Here is a 21,113-nt window from a genome sequence, read left to right as displayed (position 1 = left end):
TCTTTCCAAAGGGGAGATTTGAGGTATTGCTTAACCCTTTAAAACCTGCTCAGGCCACGCAGTGCAAAGCCCCTGGAAGTGATTTGTTTGTGTTTCCCTGTGTTGATGGAATTGCACCTCGTCTGTTTGTGTGAAGATGTGCTTCCTGTGTGGCTGGGAGGCTGCTCCCTTGCAGGCTGTGAGGAAAGCTCTGTGTTCCAGCACCCATTTGGGATGAATTCCAGGGATTTCACTAGAGGCAACGCATGACTTGGCTTTTGGACAGGGGTGTGATGATGGTCACAACAACAAGATGCCTCTAGAAGAGCAAAAGGTTTTTCTTGTGCTGTGCAACTGCTGCTTTTGCTGCAATTCTGCCCTGCAGGATTCAGGCAGAGTGCCTGGGCTGCTAGTGCCCATGCTGAGTTTCCTCAGCACACGGAGCTCTGCTAATTTAAACCCCAACACTCTGAGCTACAGATGTGACCCTCGTAAAGCTCGAGCCAGCAAAGCTGGGACTAAGGTGAAGTTCAAGGCGCCGGGAGGGTTTGTACATCACAAGCACATAGCCTGTGGGGGGTTTTTGGTGTGGCGTTTTTCCCTCCTGTCTTGTCTAGCACCTCCACACTGTGGAGAGGAGGGACAGGGGAATATCTGATTGATATTGCAGCTTCCAGCTGGTGACAGCGCTCCTGGAGCATCCCTTTCATTCAGCTGGGATGTTCAGAGCTGGAGTTTATCCTCAAAATAAAAACCAGCAGCTTGGGGGGGACACATTCCTTTCACTCCTGCCGTCCCTCCTGTCCTCTGTAACAGCCCTGACCAGGCACAACAGAGCAGTGCCCAGCACCTCACCCTCCTGGATTGCTTTGTTTGTGCCCTTCAATCAGCTGCCTTTGCTCTGGAGCTTTGGGCTTGCTCTGCATTTAGAAACCTGCCTTAGTTTGGCTTTTGTTAGGGATTTACTGGCCATGGCAAACAGTCCTTTGGCAGTGGAAGGGCTGGCAAGGCTGCAGGGGGCACTCTTAGCCTGCCCAGGAAAGCCAGCCTGGGGACAGCAAGGGACAGGCAGCGTGGGGACCACCAGGCCACTCAGCCAGGCTGATCACCACACGGGGTGACAGGCCCAGGCCCCAGGTTTTACAGGATGAGCATCTTCCCTATTGTTTCCCCTGCTCCAGAGCCACCTTCCAGCCCTGCAGCAGGGGAAAATTCAAGAAATGTGAAATTAAAAATAAATAAATATTCATTTCAAAAGAAACAAATATTAATTTATAAATAAATATTAAATTAGGAATAAGTATTCATTTATATGTGTTTAGGAATAAGTATTCATTTATATGTGTGTATTTATTTTATGTACACACACATTATATACATCCACACAGAATCTATATATACGTATTACCTCAGAAAAATACATAGATTATGCCAATATTGTTCAAAAATATCTATAACACGTTATATTTGTGTAGATATATTTATTTTTTCCCCAAAAACAAATATTTCCATGTTTTGAGCTTTGTCAAGGAACTCAGTCCCGCTTCTCAAATGGCCCCACGGAACAGCAAACCAAGGCAGCTGGGTGTTCTGGAGAGGGGATTTTTCAAGCTGCTGTACCTGCCCAGCTCTGGCAGCTCAGGGATCCCTGGATCATCCCTGCCCTGACTGGTTTTACACTTTTGGATCTTGTTTTTTATGGATCCCTCACTGAAATTTTCAGCCTTGCCCTGCACCATTGCCTGTGTTCCTACAGCAGCCTGGAGGAACCTCTTCATTCTGGAATTTGGGGATACCAGATTGTGTTTCCTGGATTGGAGAAAGGTGGTGCTTAATTAAGATGTTTGAGGGGAGTCAGGAATGCTCTGATCAACAGCTCAGGTTCTCTGCCTCCAAAATAATCCTCTTTTAGCTGTTCCACAGGCCTCAGGTGCTGCCCTGCTCCCACCCCAGCCCCCGTGGCTTTGCTGGGTGTGACACTGGTTCAGAGCAGGTCCTGCCACATTCTCCTGAAGGTTCTGGCCTCTCTTGCACCCTCCAGGGTTTTTGGTTTGGTTTTTTTGTTGTTTTTTTTTTTAAGATAGGTGTTAACTTCTTCAGAGGCAGAAATGCTGTTCAATTATAGGCACCGCTTTTGGGCAAGGTGTGAAGATTTAGCTTTTGTGGGTGTGTTTTTTTCACCCATTTTTGTTCTTGATTAGATCCTACTCTTCTCTTTACTACCTGGAAAAATAACAAAAGGTAAATGGTGCTTAGTTCTTTGCAAAGAGCCACAGTTAGGGGAGGAGAGACAAAGGGATTGCTATCCCATGAAGGCTGCTAATTTTTCCTACCAAATTGTGGGGCTTTTATGGCAAGACTTTTTTTTTTTTTTTCAAAAGGAACTCTAGACGTGGCAAGATGAATTGGAGATCTGTGAAAGGCCACATTGTCACAGATTGGAGCTCTGGCAATTTCTGAAAATTGGGCTCCTTTAAGAATCTATCACATGAGATCCACGCAGCCTTCACTGGGAGTTCCGATGAACTCTTTGTTTCAGAGCAGCCCCTTCCATCCTCCTTCCCTCTGGCTGAAACAGCTCCATGCAGATTGAAAATCAGGCTGTTTTGCAAATGCTTTATAATGTTTTGAGGAGATGGGGGTTTCATTTTCCTCAAAAAGGGAATGATAAGATTTAGAAAAACACTTCTGAAAGGATTCCTGCCCAATCCAAGACAAGCTGGGGGATGGACTCAGTCCCGGGTGTGCTTGGAGTTTGGCAGAGCTGCTGCTCGTCCCACCAGAGGATGGAGTTCTTGGAGCTGTGTGTTTGGGGGATGAAGTTGTTTCTTCTTTTCTTTGCAGGATGTATCTGAGAACTTAACATTTTGGTTTTATCTTTGATTTCTCTGGAATTTGCAGCAATTGTTAGTTCCAGCCCTGCCCTGCTAGTTAGCTGAGGGAAATCAGGAGTCAGTGTGGAAGGTGGTTTATCATCCCTCTGGCCATCCCCTGCTTTGCACCTGTAGGAACTGCAGTCAAACACGCTGCACAAAGCTGTTAAATCACAAAATTATCATCAGCTGGGAGGCTGGACTTCAGTTTGCCTAAAGAAGCAGTGAGCAGAAAAGCAATTGGAAGGTGTTGCAGGGCAAAGAACAGGTTATCAGGTGCTCTTATCTCCACAGCCTGCCTTTCCTACTGAGAAAGTAACATTGCTTCTTGCAAGGACCTTTGGGGTGGGTGTCTCTTTTAATTTTAACTCCTTTGCTGACTATTTTCTTTATCTTGACAAAGACGTGGCACTTACTGCATCTGGCAAAGCAAGTGTCTGGGCCTGATGAGGAGGAAAAAGAACTATTCCTTCTGAGGGAGGGGAAAAGTGAAGTGGGACAAGACTTGGGAATCAGCCCCTTCTGGGAGAAGAAAAAAATCTCTGCAGGGAGATGCAGTGGATAAACTGACAGAGAGATTTCTTTTTTTTTTTTTTTTAAGGCAATCTTTATGAAGTTAATTTTATAAGATGATGCCTTTCACTTCTTCTGACCTATTATAATAAAGTGTAGTTACCAGAATGGGCTTTTCATTTCCCATTATAAAGGATACGGTGGGATAATGAATCCGTCTGCCAGACATGCTTGCTGTTCACACCTTTCTCCCAGTAATGGAGTCTACATGACTGGAGACAATTTCTCCTTCCCCTGTTGAAGATGTGGAAAATCTGTGCTGGTGAAAGACACAAGAGGAGAAAAAAAATTGAGGAAAAACATGTGAGTTTGTTAAGCAAGTGCTGGGCAGAGTTAATTAGAGCATTCCATGCAAACAGAATGTCCAGTGCTGCCAGGATTGCTGGGTTTCACTTTTCAGACCTCAAATGTTGTGCTAGAAATGGCTCAAAACTGATAGCTGCTGCTTCTTAGCTGCTTGGATTTTGTTCCCATGGTGTCCCCCTGCAGGCAGCGGCCCGAGGGCTTGGGGACAGCTGCAGAAGTCACTGGGGGCATCTCCCTGGGCTGTGAAGGACTGCTGGGGTAGCACAGGGGCTGCAGGTGGTTTGGGAGAAACCAGGAGGAGATATCTGAGGCAGGACAGAGCTGCTGATGTGGTAGGGTGGCAGAAGGAACAGGCAGAGCAAGGGAATGAATCCCTGAACTCCCCTGCACTGCTGACACCTCTGCTTGTCCCAGGGTGCTCTGTTTGCAAGAAAGGAGTGTCCAGAAATGAGTCTTGGAGAAGCAGAAACCCCTGGGGAAGCAGCTGGGCACCCTGCAGCCAGTCACCAGGGCTTGGGTCCCACCTCGCTGGCCTCCCCTGAGGACTGGAAGGACTGTGGAATTGCACCTTGCCTGGAGGCACAGGCTCAGCTGGAAAGCTGCCACACACAGCCTGGGAGCAGGGAGCAGAAGGTGTTTCAGATGTGTAGTGACAGCTGGAAGGTACCTCTGAGTTTGATGTGGTGGTGAGTGGGTCACCACATCATGTTCTCCAGGAAACAGGTGGGACCATGGGCTCTCCAAAGCCCTCCCCAGGCCCCTGCTCCAGGCCAACACGTGCCAGGGGTCATCACGTGGTGCTTGGCATCCTAGCACACGTGCGGCTGTGCTCTGGTGTTTCCAGCATAGGACTGGATTCCCGAGCCTTGTTTTGGCCTGTCATTGGGGATGACAACATTTTAGGGCTGCCTTCCCAAGGTGCAGCCCACGCTGGGAGCTCTGGGCCAGGAGCTTCAGGGAGCTGGGTCAGGGCTGCTCCTGAGGGTGCTGGCACAGAGGATGCCGTGCCTGTGTTCACATTCCAGCTCCTCATTGGAATGTAGGGGCTGTGCTAGGCTGCTTAGTGTCTGAGGAGCAGCCTGGCTGCCTCTGTGGGCTGCAGGGTGCTCCTCTGAATTGAGGTTTTTCCTCCTCTGTCCCTCTCACCCCTGGGCTGTGGGCTCCCACCCTCGCTGCAAGGATTTCACCTTTGCATGTGTGGAGCTTGGTTTTGGGTGAAAGGAAGCTGCCTGGTTGATGGCTCCCTCTGTCCTGGCCGAAGGGCTCAGCCCCACTGTTGGCTGTCAGTGTGTCTTAGCCTCACCAGGGGATCACAGGACATGTGAGGCTGTTGGAGTGAGTCCAGAGGAGGCCCCAGAGTTGATGGAGGGGCTGGAGCCAGGCTGAGAAATGCAGGAGAGAAGGTTCTAGTGAGACCTCAGAGCCCCTTCCAGTGCCTAAAAGGCTCCAGGAGAGCTGGAGAGGGACCTGGGACAAGGGATGGGGTGACAGAACACAGGGAATGGCTTCCCGCTGCCAGAGGGCAGGGCTGGATGGGATATTGGGAAAGAATTCCCCCCATGAGAGTGGGGAACCCCTGGCACAGGCTGCCCCCCTGAACCACCCCATGCCCTCTGCTCTTCCACCTCTGGATTGTGTGCCCTGGATCTCCTGCACAGCTGCTGCCAGGTGCATCCTTGTGGCCTTTTACCCATCCTGATGTTCCCATGCCCCAGCTGTAGTGCCAGGGCGTGCTGCACAGGAAAATACAGCGTGGAGGAGCTTTTTGGGAAGCACCTTGCAGGAATGTGCCCCAGCCTCATGAGCTGCAGGCAGGAATACAGGGATCTGCTGGGCTGCTTTATTTCTCTTTTTCAAACAGCATAAATTAAACTCATTTTATTTTTCCCCCCCTTTCTTCAAGTCTTCACCTTGTGTGCTGGAAACCCAAACACAGCAGAATTGGGTTGATATTCAGAGCCCAGAAATGGAAGTGGCCACTTTAATTTGGCCACTCTCCAAAGTGAGCCGTGGGGTGGGGGAGAGGGAAATGGGTTTGCAGTGCTGTTTTTCAGTTTGAATCATAAAGGTGTTTAACATAGATAAGGAAATGTTTAACTCTGTGTTATCTTAGCAAAGTTGCTTTAAAAGGTGGCTCTTCCCAAGAGCAGAAGGAAGATTTTCTTTTTCAGCACATCCCTTTCCTGGGTTTGAATATTCATTACATACTTGATTTTTATATTTCTTTTTTCCCCATTTTCTGCTCTCCACATACTCCAGGTCCCTTTTCTGCTCACCCAAAACCTGGATTTGTCCTGTGCAAATGAAGGGAATTTCTGGGCTGCTTCCTCCTTACTCCTGCCACCTCTCTCCAGGGCATCCAGCCAAGCTTCCTGAGGGAACTTTAATTAGTTTTCCACACAAATTCCTCAGCTCAGCAGCGTGGAGGGGCTCAGGGAGGTGGAGTGAGCTGGGAATGGGGCTACTTTTGGAATGTCTTGTTCAAATGCCACTCTGTGGTTCTGCTTTGGGGTTTTTGCCATTTTTTCAATGCAAAAAAAATTCAGATGTGGGCAGGTGGTTCTCCATAGGGAGAAAACTAAAGCCTGCTTGTGCCATCTCCTGGAAATAACTCAGGGTTCTTAGTGTTACAAGGTGTCTTTTTGTCTGAATTAAGAAGAGTATGTGTGTGTCTAAGTAAGGAAAAACATGGGATTTCTCTCTTTTTTTTGCCTTATATTGTGGCCAGTTCTTGTTCATTCTCAGAGTTGGCCCTTTGGGGGCTGGCAGCCTGGGGCCCTGCACAATCTATAATCTTGAAATTACACTGGACTAACTTTTGAGCTTGTGTCTCAGCCTTTCATCAAGGTACAGTCAAGATGATTATCTCCTTGCTCTTAAAATTCCTCTGTCTGTTGGATTTGTTAACTCCAGTTCTTTCCTGGTGATGTTGATCCATCCAGCCCCCCTGCCTTTCACCTGTGTGGTTATTTTTCAGTCTCACTTCACGAGAAGGTCCTGAACAAGCCTCTAATGAATCACAGCTTTCTCCTCACGATCACATCGTGTCCTTTATTTGCATCTCTGTTTGCATCATTATTTTTTTAACCTCATGCCTGCTGCAGCCCTTCTCCCTCTCCCAATCTGGGAGATTTTCAGCCTTGGGATGTGATTGCAATTAAAGCCCTTCCATCCAGAGTCTCTCACCTCCCCTGAGGCAGTGCCTGTGCCCAAGGCCTTTGAACTGTGCTGGCTTCTGCAGCTGCTGGCACCGGCGGCATTTCTGTCTGCACGTTGTTTTTCCTGAAGAAATCAAGTTAAGGCAGATGAGGATGACCATCTGTCTTCTCACCTCTCCTTCCTCCTCTCCCAGCAGTGTCCTGAGCACTTCCAGGCATCTGGCAGAGGACAGGAGATCTTAAATTTGCTGCAATTAAGTCCAGGGGGAAGCTGCTGAGCCTCGGCCTCTCAGGAACGTGCTGTTGTGGGACTGACCCTTGCCAGGCAGCCAGGGATTCACATCAGCTGCCTGTGAAGAAGGGATGGTTTTTCTGCCCACATTCCCATTTATTAAGTACCAGGGAAACTGGAAAACTTCTTTTTGTTCTGCTGCCTATCAGTGGGCTGTGCACATCAGGCTGTCCCCTCCTGGGCGGGCTCTGGGCCTTGCCCAGGGATGTTTGAAGGACAGCCTTGGGTCTCCTGCAGCCCCTCTTTTTTTTTTTCTTTTTGACATCTCTTTGTGAAACCTCGCTGGGAAAAGCAGCAATATTGACTTTTCCAAGCCCGGGAGTGCCAATCTCAGCATCTCAACAGGCTGGGGCTGCTCACAAGCAGCACCGCTGAGATTTGTGCCAAAATCCACGCTGCAAATCCCATTTCAGGTGCGCTCCATGGCCCTTCTCTACTTCTCTTTAACCCAGCTCTTGCTCTTCCCACTCTTTGATGCCATGCCAGCAGCTGAGGGGTTAAAAGAGTCTGGGGGGCGAGGGGGGTGGGGACGAGGTGTTTCAGCTGCTCATTACTCACTGCCAGCTTCCCCCAAAATCATATTAATTTCACGCTGTCACGCAGGACTGTGCTGTCTCTGCCGGCAGCAGCCAGGAGGGTGACGGGGCTGGGGGGAGCGTGGCTGCCCCTCATCCCCACCATGGCTGCCTTTTGGGGAGCTCACTGGCGCCTCTTTCCTCGCCCGGGTTCCCAGCCAGGTGGGGCTGGGGCCGCTCACCTTGCGGGGGGATGTGGGGAGCGCCGCGCGCTGCCTCCCGATGATCATTTTCCACCCTGCTGCTTGTGCAAAAACCCCATGAAATTGGGTCTGCTGCAGCAGGGAGGTCTGGAGGAGGGAGGGAGGGGAGCTGCCAGCCTGCCCTGCCCTACCCGTGCTCAGCAGAGATGCTGCTTAAAAGTTGCTTTTTAACCACTTGCCTCCCTTTTTTAATGCCAGCGAGCACAGCCCACCTCTGCCTGTAGAGATGGAGCTGCCTTTGCCTCCTGTCTGATTTCTCCCCCTTTTCTGCTGTTCGCTCAGTGCATCCACCAGAGCTCTCACCTCTGCAGGGACTTACTGCCATCAGCTGGGCCTCTGACAGCTCCCACACAAGCTCAGCTTTGCTGAACCCATCCTGGCTGAAGCTCGCTCTCCATGGCAGACATTCTGCTCTGTCCCCTGCCATTTGGATTGTTCTTACCTTTTTTCCAGGTGTGTGCTTGCATTTTTTTTGGTGGGTTGTGGCTGGAAGGATGATCCCTTCCCCTTTTCTCTCACTGTCGCCATGCTTCTTGGAGCTCTTGGCAGGGGGGTTGGGCTAGATGATCTCCAACCCAAACCATCCAGGGATCCTGTGGAATCCCTGTCCCCTTCATCCTGCACTGTCTGAGACAGGTGGAGAGCAGTGAGCTTTCCATGAAATGGAGTGGAAACATCATCACTGAATCCCTTGGTGGCTCAGGCAGTGCTTGCACCAATCACTCTCTGTCTTTTGGGATGCTTCCAGGTGACCTGTAAAGACAAATCCCAGTGTACAAAGTGGCCTCTGAGCTTTGCTATGGTCACAGCAGGTTGGCAAGGGGTGACCCGAAGTCCCGGAGCAGGAGGAAAGCCACCATTGTAGCTTGGGCAGCAGCCACACCTCCAGTTTGGGCACAGAATGGGTAAATTGGACTGTCAGCAGTGAAAAGCCACCTCTGCTGACAGGGCTTTTCCAGCACGAGCAGAAAATGGGATGGAGCTTGGTGCCTCTCAGCCTGCCTCACCAAGGAGCTGTTCCGTACCTGCTTTTAATATTTTGCCTTGTTCTGACCCCCGGCAGGTGTCACATGTGGCCAGCCTGGCTCTGGGGACAATCCTGAGCTCAGGAGAGCTCAGCAGCCTGGTTGTTTTTGAGTCTCCAACACAGCTCCCCCGTTCCCGCTGCGCTTGTGTGGATTTGATCTCCCCTCTGTTTCTCTGTTCGCCTGATGAAAATAATTAATCAGGTTATTTTTCTAAGTCATCCTGCAGCTTTACAGGGACAAGACTTAAATAAGGATTCTCTTTAAAGCAGAGCTGTGCTAAAATAGCTGTGTGCCTATAAATATCTCATTGCTTCTATATTTATTCTCCAGCTCAGCACAGGAGGCTCTACAGCTGAATATAAGATATTTCTTTTATTTTTTGGATTGTTGATGCAGCTGGTATCTTAACAGCAAGGCTGCCTTCTCCAAAGGATGCCCTGGGTACACCTTTGGGTTCCTTCTGTGTTTCCTAGTTGTACAAATTTCCTCTTGTCTTTGAAAGGAGCTGACTCATAAGAATCCTCCAGGAGCAGAGATTTGCACCAGACCCTCCTGTGAGCACTATTTTTAGCATAACTTATTTTTTTGGACCCGAGCTGCACTCTGATCAGGATTTTCAAAAGAGCCCAGGAGAGATAAATCCCCAAATCTCTGCGCTGTGGGAGCTGCAGGTTCCTTTGAAATCCTGACCCTCTGGTGATTAGGGCAGTGACTTGGTGGCTCCTAAGCCCTGGTCCTGCAAGGTGCTGCGTGCTGGGAGAATTGTGGCTTAGGAGCGTGAGCTCTGAGAAAGGCTTTGCAGGCATTGGAGGCTCTTGTTGAAGGCTGTGCAAGGATTGAGATTTCCTGAGGGTTGGGATATAGGGGTCTATAGGTGACTGCTGCGTTTGTACATCTCAGGGACAGCTGCCAGGGGAGCAGGGTTTGGTCCTAGTGTGCTCCAGAGAGGTGATGTGGGGGGAGATGTCCTGATAGAACTGGTCCTTTCTCCACCAGGATTGAATATTTTTTGTCTCCCCCAGAAAAAAGAAAAAAAAAGTAATTACTATTAGGAGTAACTAGTATTACTAGTAGGATTAAGAAGGAAGATGTTGGATAGGTGAAATGAGGGGAATTGAGAGTGGCTGGCCCATGACAGCAGAGGGGACAAGAGCCCTGCCGTGACCAGAACCAGCTCAGAGCTCTGTAAGATTGCCCAAGAGAAGAGAAACAACAACAAAACCTAATTAATATTAAAGTGGGATTTTCCACCTCCATCCTGGTTTGGGGTGACCTCTTCCATCACACATCCACCTGTTATCTTTAAATCCTCTGAGTCACTCTTTTGGGATGGCTTTGAACTCCCAAACTCATCTTAGTGTTCAAGTTCAGCAGTGCTGCTTGAACCCAGGGCTTCCTAAAGCTTGTGGTGTTCCCTGTGCCAGCTCTGCACCTTCCCCTGGCTCTTAGGAACTGGAAATTGTAGGCATTGAGGTGTGAAATTTCAGGAGAAATCTGTTCCTGCTTTCATCAGACAGTGAGTCACCGTTGTCTTTAAAGCATGGAAATAAATGTGGAGAATAGGCAGGTGTGTTCTCCAGGAGGTGTCAGTGAGTCCTGGCTGCTTCTCCTTGATGTCACCAAGTCTAAAGTAGATTTATGGCAAGAAGTGGATTTAAAAAATACTTCCCACCCCAGTGGTGCAGGCTTGTCCATCAGCAAGGAGCAGGAGACAAAGCAAGGTACGTGCAATACCCGTGGGCAGGCACAGGTGGGAAGGGACACCCTGGGATATTCCTTTGCAGTCAGACCAGAAGAAAGAGGGGAATAAATCAGGAGATGCCCACGTCCATCCCTCCATCCTAAAGGTGTGTGAGGCTGCTGGGTGAGGCTCTGCACATCCCAGCTCCTGCTGCAGGGGCTCCGGTGCTCTCATTCCTTTCTTCCCACTAAAATTCCAGCATGGGAGCCGGCTCTGGAGGGCAGAATGCCTGTGATGGTCACACCAGAGCAGCTGGACCTAGCTGCCCCCAGCAGCTGGAAAATCAGCCTGGATTGGGAGGAGCAGGGTGCTGAGGAGCTGCAAAGGGAGGCTGCAGGGACATGATGCTGCTGCCACCAGCACAGCAAATCCAGGCAAGGGAAAGGCCCCTTTTCCTACCAGTCTTTAAAGCCAGTCTCTCCCGATGTTAAAACCTCCCAAAGTCGGATTAAACGCAGCAAAATTAAGAAACCAAACCTGGTTGCAGCACCTGCTTAGAAATTACTTACGTGGAGGGATATTAAAATTTGAAGACTTGCTGCTGTGCTGCTGATGGAGGATTTAAAAAAATAATAATTACTGTTGGGTGTTTTTTTTTTTTTCTTTCTGCTTGGTTTTCAGGATTGGTTTCTGTTTAGTGTGCGGCCTAATTGCGTAATTACACGATAGACTGGAGTAGAATTTAGTGTGTGTAATACCAGTTATAAAGAAGAGCCCTAATTATGTAGATCTTCTCAGGTAAATAATACATCAGGGGCATGGAGTGGCCTAATTACTGTTCTGAAAACCTGCCTAATGACTAATTTACTTGGAATTTCAGAACGCTTTTGATAAGGTCCCTCATAAGCAACTGTTAAGGAAAATAAATCGAGAAGGGATAAAATGTTTAGCTGTGTTTTTAAACAAGCCAGTTAAACCAGCATCTTGAGGAGAAGGAAAATCCCCTGGCTGCCTCCTGCTCTGGGGCCAAAGCTGCTGTGTTCCTGATCCTCCTTTGCCATGAGCTCCAAGGGAGGTTGCTGCCACTTTTCACTAAAAATGGGATTTGTGGGTCAATTCCCAGCTCCTTGGAAGATGCACATCCATGTCCACATAGTCCCTGGCACTTGAAGTAGTTGTGGTGTTGGGCTTCTAAATAATTCTTGGAGATCTGTGCCAAAATTGGATAAATTGAGGAAGAACTAAACTTGGAGCTTTCCACAGGCACCAAGGGAGTGAGGGCAATCCAAAAGCTGGAGCAGCTTCCCCAGGACTGTTTTCTAGTGGATCTCATGGACTTCCTCCTGAGGAGGGAAGCCCAGAGCTGGGAGCAGCAGCAGTGTTATTCCAGGGAGTGTGTGAGATGCTGCAGGGAGGGGAGCCTGGCTTTGGCCCTGCCCCAGGAGGCTCTGGGAGCAAGGACAGGTTTGCCCAGAAAACCGGGCTCAGGAAGGGATCCACGGATCAGCTGAGCCTGGACAGGCAGCAGCACAAGGAAAAAGAGGAACCATATAAAGCAAAACCCAGTTGTGCTGCAGCAGCAGATCAAGGGGCCTCCAAACAAAGACGATGCTCCTGGGCAGAGAGAGGAAGCCGGAAAAACCGATGATCCATGGTGAAGAGCAAGATGCCGACGTGGCTGTCCCACGTCCTGCTGGCTTTTCACACGGATTTTGCAGGAGCTTTGATTATCCAGCAGGACATGAATGAAGGATCGGTTTTACACTGGGGACCTGCTTCCTGGTGTGGGCCAGGGGGACACTGCTCCCCTGCTCTGCTGCCAAATCCCTCCACCAGAGCTGGAGGGAGCTACAGTTTGACTGGGCTCCGGGATCCAGAGGTTTCCCTCCCACCTTGTCTTCCTGTGCCTTCATTTGCTGATTTCCAGAGGTGAAGGAGACATTATTGATGCTGCTGCTGATAATGGTAATAGGGGAGATGGGTGCCAGATAATTCCTGAACTCTCTAACAGGATTTAAGCTAACAAGACAGGAAGGCTTTTTTCTCCCCTCCTTCCCTTTCCCTTCCTCCTTTTCAGATATTTCCTGTGCTGGGGATAACAACACCAAGGAGTGTTAAATTGGCTCTGAATGTCCACCCCTCGCTGTCCACATTCTTGTAACGATTTCATTAGCTTGAATTATCCACGTTATTTTCTTGTAATGGGATTAGCCATCCTGGAGTCAGCTGAAGTCCTGGAGTGGGAGGCAGGAGGGCCCTTCTGCTGTGTATTCCATTAACTCCCTCATGCAGGGGGTGGAACTGGCCATGGCTCAGCCCAGGGGCAAAACCATTTGCCAGGGTCCTGCCTTCTTCAAGGAGGAAGAAAGAAAAAAAGGACCATTACTGTATTTTTTTCCTCCCCCTTTTAATCAGCAAATGCAGAGGCAGAAAGTGGCAGGGCCGTGGTTTTCTGGAGGGGGAAGGTCCTGTTTGGGGGCAAGCGGGGAAGAAGAATAAAATGAAGAGGAGCATTGCAAAGGGATTGAGTGAATTCCATGTGGCTGCAGCCTGCTGCTGGGGCTGAGGCTGTGCGGGGAGGGGAGGGAAGGGAAGGACTTGTGTCTGTTTTGGACTTGTCATCCCTGCCCAGAGCCATTTGGGATGAGCGGTCACGCTGCCTGCCTCATCCGCCTGAGCTCCGGCCTGGGGCCGCCGCTAGTTACCAGGGGGGAGTGGGGCAGGGCTTGGGATAGGAAGGCAGCAAGAGGAGAGGAGGAGGAGATGGTGGCAGTAGATGGCAACCCAGGAGAAGGTTGGCAGCCTTGATAAAGGTTTTCATAATCGGTTTTTCAGCGTGGTTTTGCTGTTTTGTTTTTCTTGAAGGAATATAAACCAGAGAGGGAGATTTAAGACTGCTCTGTGCAGTGGGACCTCTGTACACATCTGCAGAAGACTCAGGGTGATTTTTCTGGTTGTTATCCAAGATGTTCAGCATTTTTGGCAGTGGACAGATTCATGGTGTCTGTTGTGCTTTCCCCCTCAGAACATGGCAAGCCAAGAGTCCTTGACCAGCTTGTGGCTTGGGTGCACCGAGATCAAGTGAGATGAACACATCTCTCTGTTTGATGAACACATCAGGGATGGACACGTCTGGCCTGTCCCAAGAATTCTGCAGTTTAAATGCTGCTCTTTGAGACAGAGAATGGGTTGAAATGGAGGGAACACTTCCCAGCTGGAGAGATGTTTATAATTTCTTTGGAAGAAACTGTACCCTCTGTGGGTGGGGAGGACCTGGGACAGGGCACCCAGAGAAGCTGGAGCTGCCCCGGGATCCCTGGAAGTGACCAAGGCCAGGCTGGGATGGTGGAAGGAGGTGGAACAGGATGGGCTTTAAGGTTTCTTCCAACCAAATCACTCTGATTCCACATTTACACTGATCTGCAGGTACCTGTCCTATGAATGAGCGGCATTCACGGCTGCCTGAAGCTGTGGGGTTTTCTGGAGAGCGGGGAGGAAGGAAGGGGAGGGAAGAGGTTTTCTGGAGCCTACCTGTATGCCCATTCTCCTCTGTCCTACGGCCTCTGGGCTGTGTTGGTGAAGGATGTGCAGGCTCCTTCTGGTGACCAGGCAAAGCCAAGTGAGCCATGGGTTGTCTCCTGAGCTGGAATGTGTTGGTTAATAGCAATATAATGTCCTATAATTAGCAGGCAAAGGACTTGCCTCCCAGCTGGCCGGTGCCAGAAGGATATAATTACAACCCCAAGGAGTGATGTTCCTCTGACCTGTAGCCAGCTCGCAGTGAGGAGGAGAAATCTCCTTTTCCTCCCTGTGTTCAGCCAGAGAAGCAGGATGGCAGCTGGAAGAGCTGCCAAAGCAGCAGGAGAGCAGCTGACAGCCAGCAGTGCCGTGGAGAAATGCTGCTTCGCTTGTGGGTGGGAGGCAGGGCATGTCCCCGCTGGCATCACTGAGATGCACCCTGTGTTTCTGCTGAGTTTGGAAGGGGTGGCTTGTCAAAGGAGAGCTCGTGGCTGTCTCTGTTCTGCAGCCCTGTGGATTGTGGCTCAGCCAGGGCCAGCACAGGCTTTTTCTGGTTTCCCAGCAAATCTGGATGGGCACAAAACAAAGGTTCTCATTTAGGAAACAGGAGTTGCAGTGTTTGTGGAGGCTGTCATCCCTCCCAGCCAACAGCAGGAAAACGTGCCAAGCCTGGGAGAGCGAGGTGTGAGGCCAGATCTGCCAGCCTGGCTGGGAGGGCCTGCAGGGACAGGGGAGCCCAGGTAGAGCCGCATCCCCCGCAGCTCTGCCCTCCCCTCCTGGTCCTGATTCCACTTGGGATTTCGGAGAGTAGCTGTTGGACACTATTGTTCGTGATCTGTGGCAGGGAAGCCTGGAGCAGCTGTGTGCATGGCAGGTCACATGGGGCTCTGCCGTCCTGCTGCCTCTGCAGCAAAACTCTTTGCTTTTCACCCCGCAAACCTCTCTGTATTAATCACGAGCAGCTCCATGGGGGTTTCACAAGAGATTTTGGATTGCTGCTCACCTTGGCCACACTGAAATCCCATCCCAGCGTCCTGTCAGAAATCCAGCTCCAGGCCAGGCACAGGGGGCTGGTGGGCTGTTCAGGACTGAGGTTTACGTCTTGTGCAAAGTTAAGCCAGGCTGATTGCAAACAAATCAGTGTCTCAAGCCTGAAAGGGCTTTGCTCCCACAACCACCAGCCCTGGTGCAGGGGGTCAGGAGCACTTGGAGAAGGCATGGATGGGTGGGTGAGCATAAATCCAGAAACTGCTCTGGTTTCACACTCACTGATGCTGGAAGCCTCCCTGTAAACCATCCTGCTTGAGAGAAGGAGCCTGGCCTGGTGCTGTGCTGCGTGCTGGCAGCAGGATTGCTGATCTCTGCCCACTTGGAGAGGAGAGAGGCACCAGCACCCAGAGAAACCCTCACCCTGCACTGCCTGTGGGTTTTCTCACTCCATCTGTGCCCATCAGAGCTCTGTTCTGGAAGGGAGAGGAGCTGGCAGTGCCACCACATCTCACTTGCTGTGACTCCACAGCCATCCCAGCCTCTGGGAGCACATCTTCAAACAGCTCCACATCTTATGGAAAAGCTGCTTTCTCCCCTCCCTTGCTGTTATGCTCTGGTGTCACCTGGGTGATGTGCTCCATGCTTTTCCTCCTCCGATCCCATCCCCATGCCTTTGCCATGGCACAATCCATGCCTGGCCATCCTGGATGAGCTGGAGTGGGAGAATCCTGTCAGCGCCTGGCTTCCCTCTGGCTTCCCTGGGCAGGGAGCCTGGCACTGCAGGGGGTAATTGGGTTTCCTTCTGCCTCTGCCTGTCTCTCCCCCCAAATCCAGGAGAAATAATTGGAAAGGAGAGGTGTGAGTCTGTGCCTGGCACCAGAGAGGAGAACATTAAAGGCCGGAGCTCTGCCTTCATTCGCAGCTCCCGCCGGTAATTGCTGTGTTGTGGTTTGTAATTAGCGCCACAGTGGGGGGCATGTTGTTCCCCTGCATGGCCCCACTGGGGTCAGCCCTGCCCCCTCAGCTTCCCTCACCCCTCCACCTCTCCTGTTGCCTGCATCCATCCCTCTGAAGCCCCTGCTGGCTCCCAGGGAAAGCTCCTGGCCAGCCCTGCTCTGGACCTGGAGCAGGTCTCCATTCCCTCTACCCCTCCATGTGTGGGTGGCTTGGGCTGCTCTGAGCTGCAGAGGAAGGAGGAGCCAGTTTCTCCCGGCTGATGTGGGTCAGCACGGCTTCCCTGGCACCTGAATGCAGAGCCATCCTGCTCCTGTGGGTGCTCCCGGGCCACCCTGAGTGCTGGGTCTTGGTGTCAAAAGGACACGCGTTGGTGCTCCAGGGCACAGACTGAGTGTTGTCTGAGCCCGCCCTGAGCAAATACTCTGCTCCTGTTCCTTCAGCAAATATTCTGCTGCCCCCAGGCAATGTCCTTGATATTTTTCATGGACAGAGAGAGGGACTGGAGCATGCCCATGGCTCCTGCCTCCCATTTTTCCTAGCTAGATCGGCATCTCCATGGCTCAGGAGCTCTCTCCTTGCCTCTCCCTTCACCCAACTGCAGCATTTGAGGTGCCACTGGGATCCTGGGAGTCCCTGTCACCCCCACCCCGTTGCAGGAGGACCTCTGGAACCCGCAGGATCCGAGCGCTTCCAGCAGCTGAGGCTGCTCTCTCTCCTGTGCTGGGGTTTGTTTGTTTGTTTGCATGGCTCCAGCTCGGAGGGGGCAGGAGGGAGAGGGAGGGAAAGCACCGAGCAGGAGGCGTGCGGATTCATTTTGAAGCTTCATAATGGTGCATTTACACACCATGTTGCCTAAGGAAATTGGGTGGATGAATGCCTGGTCATGCTGCCAGTGCAGCAGGTTAACTCCCAGGATTTAGCTTATATCATTTCACGAGAGCGTTTATGGCCTTTACTGTGTTTATTCCCAGGTGCTCTTTGGCACTGCCGTATCCCAGGCTCCTTTTGTGTACGCACGCCTGTGTGGAGATTTTCAAATAAAATAACACATCTCTTCAGACCTGGGCCACATTAAATATTTATTGCCTGCAGTTTGTGCATATGTGTTTGATAAATGGGTGCGAGGGGAGGGGAGGAGAAGAGGAAGAGGGAGCTTGGCAGAAGGGAAAGCATTGGCTTTGTCCTGGAATTTCTCCAGGGATGGCACCGGAGAGGATTGTCCAGCACGTGCTGCCTTTGGGGCTAAAAAACCTTTTTGGAGTTTTTGGACAAAGTGGGATGGCTGAATGCTTTGGTGTTCAAGCCCCAGGTTCCTTCTGTGGGGCAGGAACCCCCTTATCTCCCCATTTTTGGCTTTCCATTGACACTGCAAAACTTGTCTGAAATGCTGTTGGATACGGAGGAGGTTGTGGTCTGCTGGATTCGCCTGTTTCCCTTTTACATCCAGAAAGCTTAGATAAAACCAGTTTATTCCAGCACAGAAGCTGCAGGATGGCAGAGGCTGAAGGGTTAGAGCGAGGAAATCCAATAATAAAAAATGCCCAAGATGCCTGGAGTTTGAGGGATGACACCTCTGGGGATGGAGGAGCTATTCTGGACACAGAATAATTCCCTGTGGGGCCATGCTCTGTGTCCTGCCTGTATCCTGTGCATACCAGCCCCTCTTTAAAGGTGCAAATAATCTGTTTTGGAGCAGCCCTGGTAACCTGGAGATGCTTTGCCCACCCTGGGCAGGGAATGGCATTCTGGCTGGATCTCCTGAGGGAAGGAGGAGCAAAGCAGTTGCATTAAAGAAGTTTTTTTGTATTGCTAAGTTTTATATGCAGAATTATCCTTAAAATCTAAGCTGAGTTTTTTCGCTGGTTGTGTTTGCTGTGGAAATGGGGCTTGCAGGGCAGCGAGAGTGTGGGTCTGCAGCTGGCACTGCCAGGGTTTGGGGGGAAGGGGGGACTCTTGCCTTCATTTCATGCCGTCCTTGCTTTTCCTTGCATTCCCAGCACCTTTGGAGAGCTCAAGACTGTCCGGCTGCCCAAGAAAATGGCAGGAACGGGATCCCACCGGGGCTTTGGCTTTGTGGATTTCGTCACCAAGCAGGATGCCAAGGTGAGTTGTGCCCTTCTGGCACTGCCCCAGGTGGGGAGGGCAGAGTGGAGGCTCTGTCCCGCTGAGGCTTAGCCCAGGTTTGGGCTGGTAACATTCCCCAGGAAAGCTGCACTCCGGCTGAAACCCCCATGTGGGCAGCAATAAAACCCACAACCCAAACCCTAAAGGGGATAATTTTGGTGCGACTGATAAAATAACTCAAAATTCTTGTAATACAGAAGGACAGGAGCTTATTTTTCACATTTGCCAGCAGCAAGGTGAGACAGGATAGTTTTGACCCAACAATAACACATCAGGAAACCTCTGCACATGTCCCACTTCCACCACCACCTTGATTTTAGGGGAGTTTTGGATATTGTGGCTGTTCCCTGATTTGTAACCTGTGCAAGGCTTGTGTTCACCAGTTCTTCTGTGTGTTTTGAGAGCCCCCTGTGAGCAGCCTTACCCTGCTACTTTTCCAGGGACTGTGCCAGAGGATCAGTAGTCATGAATTGGCCTAGTTAATTTATTTTTTGAAAGCTTTGCTGTAAGTTCTGTGCTTTTAGCAGAAACAAGGGGATTGCAGCCTGTCTGATGGTATCCTGCTCCTGTGCTTTGCCCGAGGTTCTGGAGCAGGGTGGAATTCATCCTGCTGCTGATTCCTGGTGGTTTGGGCAGGGTCTGGAAGGGAGTGGCTGTAAGCACAACCCACGGGATGTCATTGCTGGAGGGAAGGGACCACATGAGCCCCCAAAACTCCAGATGTTCCAGACTGTGAGCAGAGATGAAGGAGGGGGGAGCCAGCCAGAGCCTGTGTTTATGTTTTTAGACAGCATTCATTGATCCAGGATCACAAGGGACTATTAGATCATCCCCTCCAGCCTGACCTCCTGTATAACACAGTACCTGGAGTTTCTTTGTTAGTCCTGTATTGATCCTAGCTCAAACTTCCCTCTGCTCAGCTTCCCTCCTCCCCTTGGGGGTCAGCTGGGGGTGCAGGGATCCCCCCAGGAGCCTGGTTCCTCTCCCTGCACCTCGAGCTGTGCCTGTGGCTCTGCTCAAAGCAGCTTTACTTTCACCTCTGCTTCACTCCACAGTCACTCAGGCTTTGTTCCTGGGGTTTGAATTAATCTTTTTCCCAAGGAAACTTCAGGCTTCGTATGGAAAGGTACATAGAACCTGACTGGTTCTTTACTGCTGCTCTCCGGGGGAAACAGGCACAGGCTCAGTGTTTGCTTCCCATCCCTTTTCATCCCCTCAGGGGCTGATTTCAGCTGCACTGGACAAATGGGAATCTTAGTGATAGGCAGCCCATCTATAGTGAGGGGAGAGAGCCAGGCAGGCTCTGGCCCAGGGCACAGCTTCCAAAGCTCGTGGAGGGGAGCATGCAGGGAGAGAGCTGCCCTGTGGAACAGCTCTCAGCGGGGTTTTCTTCTTTCCCCGCAAAGCAGCTCTTCTTCCTTCTTCATATTTTTTTTCCACCCTCATCTCTTTGAGGGATTTAATTGTCTCACAAGTGGCACATCAAGTACACTCCATTGGCCGTCTGGAAGAGGATGCACAGTGTATTGATGAATAGGATCCTGAATATTGTAAACACGCTCATAATTGGCTTAGAGTTTATTGCTGAGTGAAATGAGAGAGAAGGGGAGTGGGCCTGGAGACCTCTGAGCTGAATAGCTCTGACTGTCAGTGACGCTTTTGCTCAGAGTGGTAATCTGGAAATTGCTTCTAAGCATCTTATAAAACATGATGGGTTTGTAATAGAATAGTTAGGCTGCCTTTGTTGGGCATTTAAAGCCTGTGACCTCCCCTGTTTGTCTTTTTCTCTGAACAAGCACGGCTGCTGTGGGAGCGCACATGGAGATTTTCCACAGCCAGCCTGGAGATGGGGGCTCCTCCCAACTCCCTGATGCTGTGCCTGCAGATCTGCCCCATCAGGCTTGGCTTGATCTCCTCAGCCTCCCCTGCAACTCTGATGCCCTGGCAATACCAAATTAACTCCGGTTAAGGAAGCACTAAACGTTTCCTGACATTCCCTGTGCAGAATTGTTGCGGAATTGTTTTTATTTTTGAACTATTAACTGGGAAGCCGAGTTTCCACTTTTCTCCCCATTGATATAAAAATACATCTGGTCTCCAAATAGAAATTGCCCATTTGGGAGAGACAGCCAATGCTTTCCAAATGCACACACACGGAAGGAAAAATCCTTGTGTGCAGCTGGCATTGCGGAGAGCATCCTCAGATGGGACCAGCTCTTGCATGGGAGGGATATTTATCAATCTCCTAATGTTGTTGACCCTTTGTCCCTCTAATGATTCCTGCCTGGAGGCTCTTTGGCTTGAGTATTTAATAGGGCAACGGGGAATCTGGAGGCAGAGCAGCACTGTCCTCCAAATGAGCGCAGCAGTCAGGGCTGGCACTGTCACACCCGTGGGTGACAGACACTGCGGTCCTGTCTCTGCTCCCAGCCCTCCCAGCACAGCAGGCTCTGCTCCAGAGCTCTGCCTGCCTCATTCCAGCAGCCTGGCCTTCCTGGGGGTTTATCAGCCACCTCTTCACTTGGAAATTCTCTTTCTGAATCCCACAGACGTTTTCAAGCTGCTGTTCCAGCCTCTCCCTTTCCTCTGCCCGCTTTTTCCCACCATTCTGAGCTGTGATGTTAAGCTTGAACCAAACTTTGCAAAAATCGCTCAGAAATGGCATTTTTAATCACGCTCACATCCTGTTCACGAGGAGAAGCCCACAGTGTTTTCATGCAACCTCTAAAGCTTCTGGAAAGCAAATGAGGCCTGGGAAAAGGTTTGCCAGGGATCTGCAGGCTTTGGCAGAGAGTGTGTTACCAAATGCAGGAGAATCAGATGTGGGCATTTCCAAAGGAGCTTTTTGTGGCAAA

General features: G+C 50.7%; 1 protein-coding gene across 1 annotated transcript in view; it reads left to right on the top strand.

Moving 5' to 3' along the window:
* RBM19 (RNA binding motif protein 19) overlaps positions 1-21,113 on the top strand; it is a 52,958-nt gene that overhangs the window by 15,757 nt on the left and 16,088 nt on the right. The window contains exon 22 of the mRNA XM_038152633.1: positions 18,132-18,237. Coding sequence (XP_038008561.1) covers positions 18,132-18,237 — 106 coding nt within the window. The remainder of the gene's footprint in view (positions 1-18,131; positions 18,238-21,113) is intronic.

The sequence above is a fragment of the Motacilla alba genome, chromosome 15 (assembly GCF_015832195.1).
Source record: "Motacilla alba alba isolate MOTALB_02 chromosome 15, Motacilla_alba_V1.0_pri, whole genome shotgun sequence".
NCBI lineage: Eukaryota > Metazoa > Chordata > Aves > Passeriformes > Motacillidae > Motacilla > Motacilla alba.
Note: the sequence above shows the minus strand (reverse complement) of the source record. Positions and strands in the feature narration are given on the sequence as shown.